Source organism: Engraulis encrasicolus, chromosome 3, assembly GCF_034702125.1.
Source record: "Engraulis encrasicolus isolate BLACKSEA-1 chromosome 3, IST_EnEncr_1.0, whole genome shotgun sequence".
Lineage (NCBI taxonomy): Eukaryota > Metazoa > Chordata > Actinopteri > Clupeiformes > Engraulidae > Engraulis > Engraulis encrasicolus.
Genome location: NC_085859.1, coordinates 28,282,442 through 28,302,477, shown reverse-complemented (window position 1 = coordinate 28,302,477; position 20,036 = coordinate 28,282,442). Strand labels below are relative to the sequence as shown.

At 40.8% G+C, this 20,036-nt stretch overlaps 2 protein-coding genes across 2 annotated transcripts in view; both read left to right on the top strand.

Moving 5' to 3' along the window:
* msh3 (mutS homolog 3 (E. coli)) overlaps positions 1–10,433 on the top strand; it is a 91,042-nt gene extending 80,609 nt beyond the window's left edge. The window contains exons 20-22 of the mRNA XM_063193709.1: positions 2,489–2,615; positions 8,337–8,505; positions 9,729–10,433. Coding sequence (XP_063049779.1) covers positions 2,489–2,615; positions 8,337–8,505; positions 9,729–9,810 — 378 coding nt within the window. The 3' untranslated portion in view covers positions 9,811–10,433. The remainder of the gene's footprint in view (positions 1–2,488; positions 2,616–8,336; positions 8,506–9,728) is intronic.
* Positions 10,434–10,984: 551 nt separating this feature from the next.
* The window catches only part of rasgrf2b (Ras protein-specific guanine nucleotide-releasing factor 2b), a 116,210-nt gene continuing 107,158 nt past the window's right edge, over positions 10,985–20,036 (top strand). Inside the window, exon 1 of the mRNA XM_063193699.1 lies at positions 10,985–11,614. Within this exon, the coding sequence (XP_063049769.1) occupies positions 11,339–11,614 (276 nt within the window). The 5' untranslated portion in view covers positions 10,985–11,338. The remainder of the gene's footprint in view (positions 11,615–20,036) is intronic.

Below are 20,036 nucleotides of genomic sequence, written 5' to 3'. Positions count from 1 at the left end.
ACATCTTTCCATCGCAAAGTTCATGTTGCAAGAATTGGGTTGTCTCCTAAAATCATGTGCACGTAGTTCTGTCAGAAACTGTTTAGTTGCCATGTTTAGGTGATTTATTTTTTTATTTTTGCACGGTTCCAAAAAAACCTTGTTGCGTTTCTGTGTGGACTTGGCATAAGTGCGAGCTAGTTATGGAGTTGTATGTATTTTACTACATAGCTGTGAGCTGTTCAGAACTCACCTTAGCACACTCTTGAAGCTTTGACCTGCCAACTCGATTCGGGATTGAAATCAATCATTTTGCCCAGGCCTACATCTACGACCCAGAGGAGGAAGCTCAGCTCTGTGTGTTATGTCACAGCAGGTCTTCACACGGACATGGCTCATCTGTTTATAGACCTTTTCCAGGTTTTAAAAAGGAAAAAAAGCTAAGCAAAAAGATTATCGCAAGTTCCAGAGAGATGAGCGTTACACAACAGCATAATGCTGACCTGTTCTACTGCTACAGCAGGAAGATGCCCTGTTGTTCCGGAGGCCTCGTCTCTATTTCTGTCCTTATGTCTGTTTTGATGTACTGAAGCACTGTTTCAGTGTACAATACTGTAGAGTAGACAAACTAACAATGGCAAAAAAGAGCTATGGTCCTTGATACGGAACATACAGTCTAAACATTCTAGAACACTGCAGAGCATTCTACTGTGCATTCTATGTCATGTTCTGATTGTGGAGATGAGTTAGCCAGAGCAAGGGGACTCTGCTCTAAGGTGAGATGCTTCTTGACATTCCGCCAGCCCTTGGAGAGGACCACAGCAGCCAAAATGAAATGCCTGCCGCTGTTTGTCTCGGGATTATCCCCTTCAAATCCTCGCCTGCCTGCCTGGCAGTGTTGCCAGATTGGGGCATCACCTGCCCAATTGGGCTACTTGGGATGACCGTCTGGGGGTAAAAACGGGAAAATTCAGCCATTTGTCTTTTCTTTCCTGCCGTTTTATGCCCATAGAAATCAATGCAATGTGTTGAGTTTGGGCGGAATTTAGCGCATTTTGGCGTTTTTTTGAGAACCTTTTGGGCGGGATTTGATCAGACACATCTGGCAACACTGCTGCCTGGCTCATCTGTTCTCCGCCTCCACTCTCACGCCGCAGCCCCAGAGACCCCTGGTGCAAAGGCAGGCACACACTAAAAAAAAGTCAATAAAAGGAAATTAAGTTGTTTCCCTGAAAAAGCTGTACACGTACACTCTTTGCACTGTGTGTGCAGACAGACAGACAGACAGATGAGACAGAATCCAATGTGATTTATACAGGATCTGGTGTTGCAACAGGTGTCTGGAGAGTTCCACGTTCATGCTACAATGTACAAGGGCACATAGAGCACAGCTAGTTCCTTTTTAACAAGGATATAGAGCTCGAAAGTGACGTCACTTCCCCCGATTTCATGGGACCTCAACGGCGTTTTTAGCCGAAAATCGTAGCATGTAATCCAATGGCGGTATTAAAATGATATTTCGATCCCCTTCGAGTAGTGCCACGAGCTCCATATATGTTGTTTCTGATATTTTTGCTTAATTTTTCGTACGAACCCCCAAACTTTTTAGAAAGCTGTGTTTCTTCACATTTTTCATGCCGACGGCCTCGGAACAAAACATTGATACTTCGGCATGAATAATCTTTATATAGCCTCATAAACAGCATATTTGTAGCCCAGCGCATATCATGACTGAGATCGGAAGATTTACTCGCTACCATGTTGTTAGATGGTCAGTTTAGGTCCCGTGAAACGCGGAACTAAGGGGCGGGACTTTCGAGCTCTATGCAGAGTTTTATTTGTCACGTGCATAGAGGTACAAAGTATAACATGCAGTGAAGTTATGGTTTGTCAGCCTGTACTGTGCACAGGTGTGTGTGGGGTGGAAGTGTAATAGCGCGAAAATGCTTTTTTTTTTGCATTGCCTACATGGTTGTGGGTCAGGAAGCTATCAATTGAAAGTAAATACCATACATTTCATTATTTAATGCCACCTGGCTTTGAAATCATGAATTGCTTGTTCGTATGTGTGTTTTTTTCCTTCTTCTAGTACTGTAATTGCACTTCCAAGGACATGCTATGGCATACACAGCTCTTAGTCTGCCATATGACATGTTTAATCTCTGGTTCCATGACCTATGCATTAAATGATATTTATTTTTAATCACTGTAAGGTAAACCTCTTCCGTTTATTAACCGGAAGGATGACTATTATCATCACTTAGACACCCAGGTTTGGTTGCTGACTGGTTGTTTGTGCTAGGCACTCACTAAACATTTTAGTGAAGCTTTTAACGAACTTTTAATCAAACTTTTGATGAGCCAACTCCCACACCATCATCTCCACCTGGTCGACAATTGTCTCTCCCAAAACATGTCACAGTAGAAGTCTGGGGGATGCTGTGGTACATAAATCATTTTAGAGTATATTAAACGATTATTAAAGAGTTATGGCTTGTGTTTGTCTTAGGTGACGTCCTTGACTCTGTTTGTGACCCACTACCCACCCCTGTGTGAGCTGGAGAGAGCATACCCAGAGCATGTCGGCAACTATCACATGTCCTTTCTACTCAACGAGCCTGACACCACAGAGGACGGTAAGGCCTTTTTTTGCTACAACACTTCTATTCTAGTCTAGTGTCGTAGAGTTTAAATGTTTGACTTGTTTTGTGTAAAACAAATGAGAAAGAGGTACAATAATGAGAAATAGTACAGTAAAGGCATCTAGCATAATGTGTAGGTGTCCAGAAAGTAGCCATTCACCTTAAGTAGCCATTCACCACTCCAGCCACTGGGTTTTATTTCGCAGCCTGCAAAGCAAAGGTCTGTGAATTGAAATTTTATTGGAAAGATTTGAACTCAATTCATGTCATTTTTAACAAAGTGAATAAATAATAAATGAATAAAACCAAGCTTAATTCACATCTTGGAAGTGTTGATTGAAGAATGCGTGGAGCTGTATAGGCTCTCACAGGTGTTAAAAACAGCTCTGCGGGAGTCAGTGCAGCACTGGGGCCGGATTCACAAAGCTTTCTTAAGAACTAAATAGTTCTTAACTGTCACTTTTCTGACTTAAGACAAAAGTTAAGAAGATTCCATATTCACAAACGGAATTCTTAAGTTGTTTCTTAACTTTCTTCCTAAGATTTTCCCCTAAGAAAAAAGTTAAGAATATTGAGATTCTTGAAGACTATTTTCTTAAGATTTGTCTTAGTTTTCTTCTCAAATATAAGATAACCCTATACTCTGTCTTAACAGTCACATTTTATTTATTTGAACCCATTTTCACAAAACGGAATTCAAAAAAATATTTTTTAATGTAATATATGATTATTATGAATGTTTTGTGACTGTGTGAAATCTCTATTTTTTATATATATATTTTTTCAGTTAGTCTACAAGCTTTCATTCAATGTAACTTTTAGTGGCTTTACCTTAAGCCTATTGAATGTAGTCAGCTTGTTCAACTAAAATATTAAAATAGGCCTACATTTTATATAGGCTCTATTATACAAAAGGTATATTGTATTGCTGTAAATGCAACAATAATAATATATTAATTAAATGTTATTAATGTATTTGTATTATTATTATTATTATTATCATTATTGTTATTATTATTATCATCACAACAATAATACTTATCATTGTAACTATGTTGTAGTAATAATGATGATAATGTATTGAAAAAAAAACATGCGTAATGGAATAAACTTGTGGATGGCGAAATCCTACACTATCATTGTGGGCTACACTATTATTGTACACTATTTTGTACACTGAGTGGTGTATTCACAAATAGGATACATCTCATCACAATACTGTCAAATTCAGATAGGCCTAGGCTATGTGGCTGCGATGAACAAATGCGCATTAGGTCTACTGTCTCTGCAATTAATAAATGGTCTGTGACATCGTCAACACTCCATCCCATAAGCAGCAATGTTAGGTACAGCATGACGTAGACCCGTACCGGAAACAAAAGCTATAGAATGTTGAAAACCCAACCACGCGTTCTCTGACAGTTGAGAAATAGCGTTCCTGCGGCAGAGAAATTCTCCCCCAAGAGGCCAATTTGTGAAATGCAGCTTTCACCAAGCTTTTACATACAACAGATGCTGTGTAACCCAATAAATGGGTAGTGGACATGAAAAAGCATAATAGGACCCCTTTAAATTATGTTTAGGAGCCAGCAGTTTTTTTTCTAGGCCTACATAGTGTTTGGAGTAGGTAGGTAGAATCCTGTTGATTGCCATGGCAACTAAGAAGCATTATTCTAAAAAGTTCTTAAATGAGGAAGAAATTAAGAAGTTCTTAAGAACTGGCATTGTTCTTAAGAAAATATTGAAGAATTTCACTTAAGATAGATCTTAGGAACTTCTTAGTTTTTTTCTTAAGAATCTTCCTAAGATTTATCTTAAGAATAGTTTTGTGAATCCGGCCCCTGAGCACTGGTCTTTTTTTTCGCTTTGTGTATACAACAATATCTCTCCTTTTGCAGTAGATGCACGTGTCATGGTGATTTACTACCAAAGCCTCCTCCCATGAACCACATCATATTTAAATTGGAGATTAAATGAGTTGTGCCATGACAAGTCCCACCTCCCCCAGTTAATGTGTACCGTAGTTGTCATGCTATTGCTATGTATACTGTATATACAAAAAAAAGATGCATATTGTGGCTGTTTTTATTTGACAACAGGGTTTCAAACCTAATTAGCCAATATTAAATACATTCCCCACAGAGCTGTGTGTCATGGTGTGAGAAATGTTGCTATGTACACCCGCATTAGTATGCAGTATGAGGCTTTATATTGAGGTGGAGAGTAGGGCTGCACGATATCAGAAAAAAAAACGATGATCGATAACAGCATGCAATACCTCGATAACGATTTTTAAACGGTATTCAGAAATATAGTCGAGTTCTTTTCTTGTCACTAATTTCTCGGTCTGTGTGGGCGTTGTGGCTTTGGTCATGGCATGATGGTACAGCACAGAATTTTTTTGCTTGTTTGCGATAATTAAGTCATTTTCGCGATACGCATATCGCCACTCTTGATATCGCGATTTCGATACATTTTCGATATATTGTGCAGCCCTAGTGGAGAGTTACTATATGTGTTACTGTATACCGGAGTCCATGCATGGCTAGTTGCAACCACCAGTTGCTGCTGTCACCAGGTGATTAAATCAAGAGACGCTGACTTTTTTTCTTTCTTAATTAATGTCAACTTTATTTATCTCTGTTCAGCTCCTTGAACTTGTTTTTTTTGTAACCATTGATAAAAAAACAACTTTTCCTACATGCAAGGATGTTTGGAAAGCTTAAAACCTTTGATTGCCAATTGTCATTTCGATTTTTTTAGTTATACTTTTTCTTTAATTGCTTCAGGCACGTGTGCACCCATAGCCACAAACACACACACACACACACACACACACACACACACACACACACACACACACACACACACACACACACACACACACACACACACACACACACACTCACACACACAAATAACCATCTTCAGTTCTTAACATAAAATAAATGTTTTGAGACTGATTTGTGTAATAATTTGAAACAGTACATTATATGTACCACTGATTCTTGAGAAAGTGGCTAAAACAGGTTGTAATCTTGAAAGAAAAAAACGAAGAGAATTACAAAATAATATGGTATATCCTCATAAACAAAAACATTTTCAGAAATGCACAAGGCCAATCTCCCCATTTTAATTTTTTTTTCAGAAATCAAGTTTTTCTCCGATCATACCTTGTTTTTTGTCAACACCGTCAGACACAATTAAAAGCAATAAAAAGTGTATTGATTTGGTTGCATATGTATCTGGAGTTTTTAAGTGATTGTGTGTGTTTTTTGGTTCACACATACGCCTTTAAATGTTGAAAATTCACTTACATTCTATTTTAATACTGCTTCATGTGTTCTAATTTAAAAATATGTGCTGTCAGACAATGCTTACTTAATGCCTAAATAGATCAAACATTTTTTTGTAATTTCACAAATATTCGTGTAGGCTTAAATTTGCTATTACTTTGATAATTCAACAACTCCAAAGGAAAATTTTGTAAGCACATTCATTTAAAATGTCCAAAACAAATCTTACGGTGGTGACTTAAGAACTGACGGTGGTGACAGTAATCTGAAGGTGGTGAAAGTGACCTAATTATTACCTACATTTAGCAAAATAAATAGCCCTCTCAAGTCAATGACATCTAGCATAAACACTTTATTTATTTGTGTGCACAGTATGCTTGTGCATGGGTTTTTTCTTCATTTGTTAGATACTGTAGGAAGTAGGCCTAGATTATTGAACATGTGGCATAAACAGGTTTTAAGTTGTTCAAATCCAAAATATAGAGGTGTATTATCATAGATTAAGGTCTTGGCTGTGCAGTGAATGTATTGGCCAAGCTCCCCATGTTTTACATTTTTCAGAAAATGGCCTCTTTCTTGGTTTTGTCACCAGCGTCAGACAGAATTAGAAGTAAAAAAAAACATGTTTACTGTATTTAAGTGAAATACTTTTACAATTCAACATAATTGTAGATACTTATTGGAAGCATATTCTTAAAACTTGTCAAAAACATGTAAAACACAGGCTTTTTTGTGAACTACATTAGATGTCACCACCGTCAGGTTTTGTGACAAAAAACCCTCCAAATGCATGGTGGAGGCTAGAGTATAAGTTTGGCTCACAATTATTCCTAACATGTCTGGTAATGTTTCATTAACCAGTACAATTTAGTAAAATATGGAACAAGATGATGAGCGGAACAAAATCTGACGGTGGTGACATCTGACGGTGTGAGACATATTGTGCATTTTTCGCTCACATTAGCCACTTCATTNCTTAGGGGCTTTATGCCGCTTCTGAAAAAGTATATATAATTAACATTAATGTAACATAATACTATTAAAACCCCCAACGGTGTTGACAGTTTATGGTTGGGACAGTACCAGTGTCCAAACAAATTAACAAATTGAGGAGAAATTAGTAAATTTACAGGAGCTTCAGTGATGGTGAAGTATTCAGTAGAGCTGAAGGTTTGAAAAGGGGTCCTAAGTAATGACAATGACCTTGTCCATCCCTGATTTTATTGTCTTTTTAAAAAAATCTGACGGTGGTGACCAATATGCTGGACACACTTTGAGCAATCAGAAAATAATAGTAAATATTGTTTTACACGCACTATGTGCATATCTGCAGAACCACTTCAATATGGACTTTCACATCATGGTGATATTATTCAATAATATCAGTGATTTTTACATTTTAAGTCAATTGAAATGACGATGTCTGTCCTTGGGACAGCTGTTTTTACAGGGTGTGGGCAGCTTTATAGCCATGAAAAGTAATAAAATTACACTTAAATATTTCAAACGACTGTACATTTGTGTAACAGACCCCTGGGTCTTTACCTGGATTCATTTTGTTCATGAAAATGTAGTTTATTTTCAACTGAATTGGCAGTTTATTGCAGAGACATGTTTTAGCCGCTTTCTCAAGAATCAGTGATACTATATGTATATATATTATTTTTTTATTTTTTTAATTGTTATTGTTACACACAGGCACAACCCCCACTCTGTAGATTTAGCTTTAATTATTAGGCAACTCAATTTTCCTCTGGGAAAATGGGCCACAAAATAGATCTAACAAACTCTGAAAAATCTATAAAGAATTCTGAAGTCTTCATACATAAAATGGACGATATGGTCAAAAAACTTGTTTGCCTAATACTTCTGCACACTGTTTACACACACACACACACACACACACACACACACACACACACACACACACACACACACACACACACACACACACACACTCTGACCCTTCATGCCACCATGTCGCTTCCTCCTCCAAGTTCACTTACCAGACACTTGAAGCTAGGGGTGGACGATATGGCAAAAATGTTATACCATGATTTTTTTAACATGATATCTCGTTTTTTTTTTTTTACCACAATCTTCCATCAAAAAACAAAACTAAAGCTAAAGCAGGCATTTTAAGGCTACAAACCTTTCTGAACAGATTTCAATTAGTGTAATTGCAATTCTACATCAAAATGTAAACACGTTGATGACACTCTGATGAAGTGAACAATGGTTACTGTGTGTGTGTGCGCGTGCGTGTGTGCGCGTGCGTGTGTGTGTGTGCGTGTGTGTGTGTGTGTGTGTGCGCGTGCGTGCATGTGTGCACGTGCGTGTGTGTGCGTGTGCGTGTGTGCACGTGCGTGCCCCCACGCGTGCCCCACCCCCCTTCTCCATTTTTTCCTTGTCCATTCAGAAGTGGAGGCGCGGCCAGAGTTCATCACCTTCCTGTACCAGCTCACGGAGGGTGCAGCGGGCCGCAGCTACGGGCTGAACGTGGCCCGGCTGGCGGCCATCCCAGATCCCATCCTCAGGACCGCCGCCACCAAGTCCAAGGAGCTGGAGGCCCTCGTCGACGCCAGGAGGTACGTGGGCTGGCTGATTGGGTTGGGTGGCAGCCAGACTTGGGTTTGCCTTGGCTTTATCTTTGTACAAAAAATAATAATAGAGAATAAAGATAGCTGGGTGGGTCAGTTTGTGAGGATTTGTGTACCTTTGATGAAAATCTGCTGTGCATTGCAAAGATGTGGTGTGGTGTGATGTGGTGTGGTGTGGTGTGGTGTGGTGTGGCATGGTTGCCGTGCTGGCTTGGCTAGTGCCCTCCCCGTAGATGGGTGGATGGTTGGTTTGTTGGACCAGATGACACAACATTTATTGAACAATTATCTGTCCGTATTTTTTGTTTGTTTGTGTGAAAAAGGTAGAAGAATGTATAGATATGCAGCGGGAGGGTCTGTTTGTAGTCAACTGTGCAACTGTGTCAGTTATGTTTGTTCTACATGGTAAAGATGTGGTGCGTAGCTGCCAGGGTGGCTGGCTGCCTGGCTCAGCTGGGCTGTTTGGGTAGCGGGGGGGTTAGTCGGACTAGACCAGACACAATATTTTCTATTCTCTGTGTTTTTGTACAGGGAAGCTTCCAGAATGCACAAATAGCACGGGAGTCAGTCCGTCAGGGGTGTTGTGCACATTCAAAGAAATTCTATTGCAAATCACAGGGATGTAGTGCGTGGTTGACGGGCTGGCTGCTTTGGTAAATCCTTGTTTTGTTGGTCCACTTAAGACAAATATTCTCGATTCTCCCATATTGTACAAAGAGGATACAAGAATTTAAAGATAGTAGCTGGTGGGCATTGTAACAATATGGCGGATGGCTTGCTGCTTGGCAGCTTGGCTTGGATGTTTGGGTAGATGGTAGATGGTTGGACCGCAACAGACAAACTTCTTTTCTGTCTCTCTCTCTCTTTTTGATTGATAGAAGATAGGTGGGTCAGAATGTAGGGAATTGTGTATATTTGACGAGAGATAAATGCTAGTGATGGGGGAAAAGTGGGTTTTTAAAATCTATTGCAATACAAGGATATGGTGGCTGGATGGTTGGATCACGCCACAAGAATTTGGTTGCCAGTTTTGCATGTGTTTTTGAATGCATGGTGTTGTTTTTAGGTTCCACAAACGACAGTTATGGTCGGTGAACTTTTTTTTACACAAAGTTTGTATACACAAGAGTGGACATGCTTGGGTTAATAAAGTGGGTGTTTTTTTGTCCAGATACCCTCTATGATTCAGTTTTTTTCTCTCTTGGTTGCAGGAGGAATGTGAAGCAGCTATCTGACATCTGGCTCATCTCTGATAAGGAATCACTAGCTGGATGGATCCAATCAAATCTCTGAACTCTACTGTACTGTATGTCAAGTCGACTGTTATTTGAATTTCTTGTCGGCTTAAGGTCTCTCAACTTTGAACTCCGCTATTGAGTCTCAATTAGGTCTTGCTTATTGGTCTGTTCAGGCGGATCTGAGACTGTAGTTCCCTAATCAATATTTTCAATTTCTCCTGATCATGAACAACTCTACACATGAACACTCAGCTGCTTCTTCAGTGTCAGTGGTTGTTTTAGGGATTCAAAAATCGAACGATTCAAGTAGACACCTGAATGTTTTGGCTGCTGTAGTTGTGTGGAAAACATGTCCTAATAAGCATTTGTAATCAGATGGCAAGGTACTTAGTTTTGCCACTAATTACTTAAAAGTTTTAATGGTGCTCTAATAACATTTGGTGTGTGCTCCAGTTACTTTTATCCTCTTTACTGACATGGAAAATTATGATATTTGTTTTGAATTCAACAACTCATTGGCAATTTAATTATGTCATTTCATTGATTCAGTGTGTTAACTGTGAAACACCCCTGGTCGGTGTCTTGTAAAATTCTATGCATTTTCCCTGTTTCTGGAAATAAAGTGTGTAGTAAAAGAAAAAAAAATGGTCAGGAATAAAAAGAAAAACATGTTTGGAACATTTCAGTCATTCGTAAGTGCTGTGCTGCCCCACATTATGACTTCCTTACACCCTGGTTTTCACGTTTTATCTCCCTTGATGTGCAACTTTTAGCCTACACTACAACATTGCAACACTAATTTCCCTCAAGGTATTTAAGTGGTGATATCACCTGTTACACATTCAGTCTGATGTATGTATGTATGTATGTATGTATGTATTTGTTTATTTGTTTATTTGTTTATTTATTTATTTGCCTACAGTATGTTAGTGGGGGCTGTTTGGTTTTACATCATGTATCAGAAAGGTGGCTATATAATCAAGAATGTTCATGAAACACTGACCGCGTTTTTCAAGTGGGTTTTGAAAAATTGGGCTAAAATTCCACCGTTTTTTATCCCTGTTGTTTCCCGCGCAACGTCCATACAGACAAGCGCGCGCTGCTGTTCATTCGCAAGACAGGCGCGCAGATAAACGATCCGCATACATCCTAAAGTGGGCGTAAACGTAAGTGAAAGCAGGCAAAGCAGTAACGACTAGACCTGCCTCTTAGTCGGTGTCAAAGCCGATTATAACTGATCCCAACCGTTATTCTGCCTCGCCGTCTTACATAAAGTTGAATATCATTTTTTAATCGTTTAATTCAGCAACTTCTCGCATTGTGTAGTTGAGATTGTAAATTCACTTCCGTTGTAAACTTTGATTCAGGAAAATATGGATTGTACCCTTCACTCCTTTGGATGAAGCGCTGGATGGGCTCTTGTGACTATGAGTTGCACGGACCATTTCACTTCAGCGAGGCAACTTTTGGTGACGTTTGGGTTGTGATCTCTTGGTTTCACCTGGTGGAAAAGTAAATGACATTAAAGAGCATCATTCGGCTATGGAGTCTGACAAGTAACGACGCTGTAAACAGGACGGAAAATGCAGAAGAGTGTTCGGTATAATGAGGGGCACGCTCTGTATCTCTCCGTGGTCGCGCGCAAAGAGGGCACGAAGCGAGGGTACCTCTACAAGAAGACCACAGAAAACAGTCGTTGGCACGAAAAGTACTTCGCACTCTACCAGAATGTCCTGTTTTATTTCGAAAACGACCAGAGTGCACGGCCGTCCGGAATTTACTTACTGGAGGGGAGCACATGCGAGAGAGTCCCTGCACCCAAAGTATCAGCCGCGGGCAAGGAAACGCTGGACAAGCAGGTGCGTTACGCAACTTTGCACAAATTCGGGATGGGCAAACTTTTGCCCTCTGTAGTCTACTCTCCCTGGGCTCTACTCTCTATCTGAGAGACAAGTCCCAAAATGTTTAAGGTCTAAGATAATGCTGTTGAAATTGTGTGTCGGCTTGCTTTCTTGAAGCGTGTGTTTTTGTCTTTATCTGCGCATTAATTCGCACAAAGAGGTATCGACAAACTGTTAGATTAATCAACAAGTGTTTCCATGGATCACAGCACTCGAGTCAGCATGTAAACGCGTCGACTTGATTCGCAGCGATAATGAAGACGACCTGTTGAATAAATCAGTTATTCAGTTTCATCCCACCAGGGAGTAGCGTTTGCCAAGCATCATTAGACGCAAACACGGCACAGATGAGCACATGTAATCGCCCTAAACCTCTGTCCATAGCAGTGCCTCAACATCAATTTCAAAAATCAGGTATTTGTGAAAGATCAGTTGCCAAACTGAATGCTCAGTGCTGACAAGGGGTTTTAAATGTAGCCTATAACATAGTTATTAGAACCCCCATGTTCAGCCCAATCTGACAGGCTGCAATTATGTCAACGCCTGCTGGGTGCAATTTTGTGTCTTCGAACCAGACTTGTGCCTCTTAATTTCTGCACATCATCGTGGTTTATTCATGATGTGAAATAGTTTGATAATAGGAAAGGACCAAAGCTTAACAAGACTTTTGTTGCCTATGCACCACCACCGTTTCAACTCCCTGGCCATATCCAGAACAAATATATAGACACACCTTAATGCATCTCAACCCTATGATATGCATGTGTGCAAACACCATGGGCCACCTCAGAGCACTGTTGAGATCAGGGCCTGACCTTGTCCTCTGTAAACTTCCACTCGATTCACATTACCAGGCTTTATCATTACCCCAATACAACACATGTCTACTTCACAGAGGCTCACCCCTAAAAATCCTACCGGAGTAGCCATCATCAACCACTTGACTGGGTGCACTGACTGCACACTCCGTCTCATTTAGACTGCGAAGTTTCTCTATATCAGTCTGTCGCTCTCTGAGATGTGGATGATTCTTGCCAGTTGAATTCCCCCCCCCCCCCCCTGTCTAGATCAAGAAATTGTGCCCGCATGAATGAATGAACCCCACCACCCCCTTCCCATCCCAGCTTTTCTTCTCTGTTTTAATTGTCAGCATCTCTGTGCAAGATGGACATTTCTGCTAAAGATTTAAATTGCGCCAGAGGAGAGGAGAGGGGCTGAGAGAGATAAATGGCCCGAAATATGCTGCAAAAGGTGGCTTCCCATTTAATCTCTAATGAATAAAGGGGATTAGAGAAACACCCACACATCCACACCGCCATGGGTTTTTTCCCTACAATTTCAATCACATTTTTTGAGCACCATGTGCTAGACTCTTTACATGCAATTGCCTTTTTAGCAGATAGTCACAGAGCCCCTTATGATGCTGCTGCTGCTGCATCTTTTGTACCCTTTGATGATGCAGTCTACCCAGCCCTCTGTGTTACTCCTGCCTTGTTACACACACACACACACACACACACACACACACACACACACACACACACACACACACACACACACACACACACACACACACACACACACACACAGAGAGAGAGAGAGAGAGAGCAGTGTATTTGCCTTTGGGAGAAGGTCTCAAGGCTTCTAACGATGAACAAGGGGGCGTTATAGAAAGAAAATAACACTGAATGGTAACACACAGTGTTGGTGAAGTCACACTGTACTGTAGACTAGACTCATGTTTTACTCTATACGTAGACACTCAGCTACAATATAGTAGTGGTGTAGCGATACAATAGTATGTCTTGTTGGTGTGCACACTTCATATAAGAGTGTATGCACTGTGTTTTCCTTGAATACGAGACGGTGTGCAGTCTATTTTAATGTGAACTCCAATGCTTTCTGCTTTTGAGAATTTGTTGTAGGTAGAAGAAAGAAACAAAAAAAGTAGAGCAATGCAATCACATTTTTGAAACAGGATGTGCAATAAATACATCCATCCATGCAGTCCTGTGCAAATTCGTCAGTGTTAATTCAACATTTAGTGAGCAAAACCAACGTTGTGAGTGTACATTTGTGTTGAATTGTTGAATTGCAGTAGCACTGCAGACTTTGCTTTGTAGCTTGTCTTGTTGATTTCATAGTCATCCTTCTTTCTTTCATTTCAGTGTTAGAGTTGGTTTTCCTCACCCAGCCCAGCCAACATACAGTGCACTACTGTGTTGATGTAAAGCAACACTGCACTTGTAGGCTCCTGTCTTTCGAGAGGCACTGATCTGCTGTCCCTGTGATGTAATGCCTATTTGAATTTGCACTCTCCCGACCTCCACCTTCTATGAGATTGCAGTACTGGTTTGGCTGCAACCATCTGCCTGTTCTAAATCACACACCTACAGCCACCCACATAACGTGCGCACACAGGCACGCAGACACTCTCTTTCTTTTTCTCTTTCTCAAACACACACACACACACACACACGTCACACGTCACACACATCACACGTCATACACACACACACACATACACACACACACAGAAATTATCTCTCTTTCTCTCTCTCTCTCTCTCTCTCTCTCTCTCTCTCTCTCTCTCTCTCTCTCTCTCTCTCTGTCCTCCATTCTCTTTTAAGCACGGCACTCTCACGCATGCACTTTGTATTCTCAGAAGCCCAAACCAGTCCTTTACATGCAACACACACTCCACTCTCCAACTAAAACGAATGCATCTGTAATAATTACTCATATTGGATGTGCACTCAGGTCTGAATGGGGTTTTCGCAGAGACTGTGGAAAAGCAAAGCTAGAGGTCCACAACTGTGCAGCATTACTGTAATGTATTCTCTCACACAGATAGGGGCAGTGAAATTGAAATGTTCGTAATGCTGGTGGCATACATAACACAGTAAAGCCATCTGGGACCAATTGCAATCTAGAAGATGTTAAATTGACTGTCCAAGTGTTGAAATAACGCTGCATTCATTTTTTTTACTGTGTATAAGCCCTCTCAAGCACACTCACATTCAGTGTTGCCTGACTGGGCGGCTTCCCACAACAATTGGGCTGTGTAGGATGGCTGTCTGCGGGTATAAAATGCACTTAGTAGAAAAAAAGCCCCCATTTTTGGCCATAGAAATCATCAGCCTCATCTGGCAAGCCTGTTCACATTTGTTAATGTTGGCTCCTACCGTATAGGGTTGATTAGTCCTACAGCAGCACATACTGAACATATACGTGCAGTAGTACCTGAGCAATGGTGATTGTACACAGATGGCCAGGCAGGGGTGCTTTGTTATCCATTGCTCCTCTCTCGTCAGGCCTGGCTGATTTTTTCAATGGTTTGCGAGTGATTTTGTTTTTTTGCGTTGAACACTGCCTGAAAGAGTTAATGACACAGGAGATCTAAGCGGCCACGTGATCAATGCAAATCAGCAGCCCCAGATGTGATCTTGACAAAGGGCACTCACTGGTTCTGTGACGAGACCATGTACAGATTTGGAATGTTTTTATTACATAGTGCATAGTGCACTACTTGAGGATTAAAACAATGCCATTTACACTCTGTTTAGGATATACAGCAGCCCAACTTTTGCTGGCATTCAGTGTTTTTTTTATTAAAAATGGATGTAGGCTGCTTGAAATTAATGTGGGGAATCAATGCAGAGACCTGACGGTGCAGTTTTTGAAACTTTTTGCATGTGCTTTGACTTTGACTTTGCATACATTATTACTACAGTATGCACTAATTGTTGATGCATACTGGAACCCATAGCACACTGTCAGCAGGCCTACAACCACGCACCTTTTGCAAATCGTTTTTTTGCTTCTTAATTTTCTGAAACATTTTCCCTTTGGTTCTTATGAAGTGATAGTGATAGTGTGAAAGTTAAATAATACCATCTAATAATGCTTTAATCTTGTTGTCTTTCTAGACCATTAAGCTCATGTATAAAGGAAACACTATTACTGCTCGCCTCAAATCGACCGCAGGCTGCACACAAAGTGCACACATCATACAGTCTATAGAGGCAAGGGAAATCTACTCCTATTTGCTGTTTTTGTATCTTTTGGGATGTGTGGAGTGTGACTTCGGCTGTACTCTGTTCTACCTGCTGTTCCAGAAAAGGGGGAGGTGAGGGGCCAAACCGATCCATTCTGATTTCTGATGGTGTTTTCTTGAAGAGCTCTTTGGCTGCCATTGCCATTCATACTCTGCACTTGATTTTGATTGAAATGCAGATTTTGTTTGTTTGGTCTTGTTTAGCCACGTCAATTTGCTTCATTCAACAAATCTTGACAAAGGAAAACGTTAGATTCACGCCTTTTCTTTCTCAGATGAGACAGTTGTTGAATGCCTTTGAACAAGAGAAACACAAAGAGAAACCCTGACATTATGCTCTGCCCACTTTTAGAAGTGCCACAGAGTGTGTAATCAAGGATGCTGAGTCACCCACAAACAATGATGGCTATTTATTTACTTACTTACTTACTTCCTACCTACCAGTAGCACGAGGCTTTCATAGCTGAGCTTGTTTCATAAGGGCCCTTTTTTTAAGCTTTGATCACATTATGTTCTATCTAGAAATGTTTGATTTCAACATCTATATGCTCAGTCTGTCCCAAGGGATAGTCTTTATTCTGGCATAACAGAATACCTGAGAATGTAGATCAGAGCCTTCAATCATGGTAATTCGATTCCACATCAATTTCTTAGGCCAATGACTAGATTATTTTCTATACTAATAACCAAAAGCTGAAATATCTGCATGCATTTTATTTGAGGAACATCTTTATTATAGTCAGCATTATTATTACTGCTTGAGCAAAATACAATGCCTCACAAAATGAGTGCAATAATAACAAAAATTCATTCATCAATTCTCTTGTGGACGAATTGGTTAATTGACTCGCTGGCTGTACAGTAGGATCGATGCATTGATACTTAACGATTATTATTTACAGCCCTAATGACATATAAGCTATTTTGATGTCCATGTGGCGTGTCCAGAAAGGCACCTGTTGCATTCCCCATCCACTTTGTATGAAGCGTATCCCAAAAGTTATTGGTCATCCTCCATCTCATCTGTGCTGCCTGCAGTTTCAGACTAGTTAATACGCAAGTGAGAGCAGTGACATTTGTGATCAAGTCATCCTTCATGATATTTAGTGTAGATGATGTGATAACTGTCAGACTGAGCTTTTCACCAAACCCTGAGAAATGAATCTGGTCTATTGTCTAACTGAGACGGACAGTCAATACAGTACAGTACATAGTATACTGCACATTGATACGGTATAGTATACTGCAGTCACAGTGGTGATCCAACAATTACTAGCGCCCCAGCTGACACCGTATCCGGTAGGCCTACCCAGCCTCCTCTCCAGCACTAAAAAGTTTATAATTTCTAATAAAACCGCTAATACCATGTGGTTATTGCTATAGTGTAGTAATACAATGAAAATAACCTGTTAATAGCACTAATTAGTGATTTTCAAGATTCTGGGGGCAGGGTTTCAAGATCTCCGCCCCCTGTCGAGTGCCCCCGCGGGCAATTTCCCGGCCTGCCCAGCCCTACGACCGCCATTTGTATGCTGTTCAATTATAAAGACTACATTGGTATTACTGTGAAATATCAGCGTTAGTGTTGTTACAACATTTGCTTACAGTTTTGAGTAGCCTCTTTGTGCAGATGGGCCCGATGGCTATTCCCATCTTGCCACTTTGCAGGTAAGACTCAACTGCATAATAACAACATTGCTATGACATGCAAAGGGGTTCATTGAGTGCAAAGGGGTTATTCTCAAAGCTATTTTGTGGGTGACATACATTGTGTGTTTATGTTTTTATATGTGATACCATTATGGGGTCAGCCCAATGTTCCCATGGCCCATTGGTCCCACAGCCCATTGGTCCCACATTGCTAAGACTTTTGCGTTTTTTCAAAATTAGGCCCAATGGTCCCACAGCCCATTGGTCCCACAGCCCATTGGTCCCACATCACTAAGATTTTTTAATTTAATTTTAGGTCCGTTGGTCCCACAGTCCATTGGTCCCACAGTCCATTGGTCCCACATCACAAACAGTTCAATGGGCTGTGGGACCAAGGGACCCACTAGTTTGACGCCCTCTCTGTACTTCACATGGTAATCAAACATTTCAAACAAGCGATTTAAGGTTAGTGTTAGGTTTAGGGTTAAGGTTAGGGTTAGGTTTAGGGTTAGGTTTAGGGTTAGGTTTAGGGTTAAGGTTAGGTTTAGGGTCGTATGACGTAAGCGGTAAGTACCGAAAGGGCGTCGAACTAGTGAGTCCCGTGGGACCAATGGGCCTAAAAATTCAAATAAAAAAGCAATGTGGGACCAATGGGCTGTGGGAACAATGGACTGTGGGACCAATGGGCCTAAATAATGAAAAAAAGTCTTAGTGACGTGGGACCAATGGGCTGTGGGACCAATGGGTTGTGGGACCAATGGGCTGTGGGACCAGTGGGCCGTGGGACCAATGGGGCGTGGGACCAATGGGGCGTGGGAACATAGGTACGCTCCCACCATTATCACATCCTAAATCATCTTTTCTGTAATATAAATGGAAGTAATAGCAATTATCTGGGAAGATACCTCGAGGAAATAAAAGAGACACCCAATATGAATGATTAGGTTACTGTTTAAGCTTTGTATTGTCGGCTAATGAAGTCTGTTGCTTGAACACTAAACCAATCCAACAACATGTAATGCACTCTGGCGCCACTAATCCTCTATGCTAACTAAGAATTTCATCATACGTTATGTAAACAAATAACAAGTCAGCTTGTAAATAGGCCATATAAAGTTATTAGTATGCATGTATGATCTTGTTTACTTGTTTACATACTTAGGTACTTTTTAACATATGTGGAAGCTATGTAGGCCACACACTGTTCATGGACTGTGTACTGCACGTACAGTATGTGTGTGCATATGTATGTAGGTATACGTTGGTTTGTTTTTTTAAGACTTGCAATCTTAGTCATGACTGCTGATTTTTCTGCTGGCTGAGTGGCTTGTTTTTCCATATAGTCAGTGAGCATGTTGTTTAGTGTAGCAGTAACCTATATTATTAGACAACTGGTTTTCAAAGTGGGGGCAGGGGCTGCGAGGGGGGCCACAGTAGAAAAAGTATAGCAAAGCAAAATAAAAAATAATTGAATAAATTGAAAAAATTAAGTAACAAATAAGCTAAACAATCACAGTTTTGCACTGCTACACACGCCCAGACGACTGCAGGCCTATGGGAAGCTTATGACATGAAAAGGGCATGACTGTGTGTTATAATTTTCTTCTTTACAATTGTTATATGGATTGTTTTCTTTTGTACTAGAATGTGTTTAGGAATGCACCATCTCCATCGAGTAGTGGAAATGGGTGCATAGAAAAAATTGTGTGGCACGGCCCATGTGAAAATGAAAAGTGAAAATCCACAGCACCCACTGCACACAATTAAAATTGCATTTATGCCTCACCCATGCAAGGGGGCAGCCCCTAATGAAGCAGTGCGGTGGGATGGTACCACACTCAGTGTACCTCTGTCATGGAGGAAGATGGGGGAGAGCACTGGTTAATTACTCCCCCCACCAACCTGGTGTGTCGGTAGTTGAAATGGCAACCTTTGGGCTACAAGTCTGACACCCTAACCTCTTACCCATGACTGCCCATGACAGGGGGTCCTTGGGTGGAATCTGTAAAGAATATGAATAGTTTTATTTTTTATATGTCATTGTTGCTAATAAATGTAGAGTCATGGTTAAGTTTGGGAACTCCTGGTATAGACCCCCCCATCACCCTGCACTTCACTGTACAGCAATGGTTCCCACAACCCCCCCTCCCCATCTAATGCAGTCTTAGCCTACAAATGCATTTCTAACAATATTTGCGGACAACCTATTCATTGGCAATCTAACAATTCCCAAGGCAATTTTTTGTCCATTAATATTGCTAGATTTTCCTTTTAATATAGTTTATCTATTAACCATAATAATGACAACCCCCCCCAGGGGTCCCGACCCCCAATTTGGGAAAAACTGCTGTACAGTATGTGCTGACGTTCTCCATGATGCATGATGGGTCTTTTTCCAGTGGAACAGTAGGTGTGTATACTGTATGTAGGCTATATAGGAAAAACCCATACAGGCTACTGTTGGGCTCTGCGGCGGGTAGAGAGTATAAAGAAAGGAGAGACAACCCCCTTCGACCTTTTAATCAGTTCAGTGCTAGATAGAGAGTCCTGCTTTATTATTTTAGCGCTGCTGTTCATACGTCGATAACGAGTAATAATGTTTCTGCAGCTCGTGAGGAAACAAAAATGGAGTTGATTTAATTTAATGTGCAGACCGACGCACCGTAGGAGGGG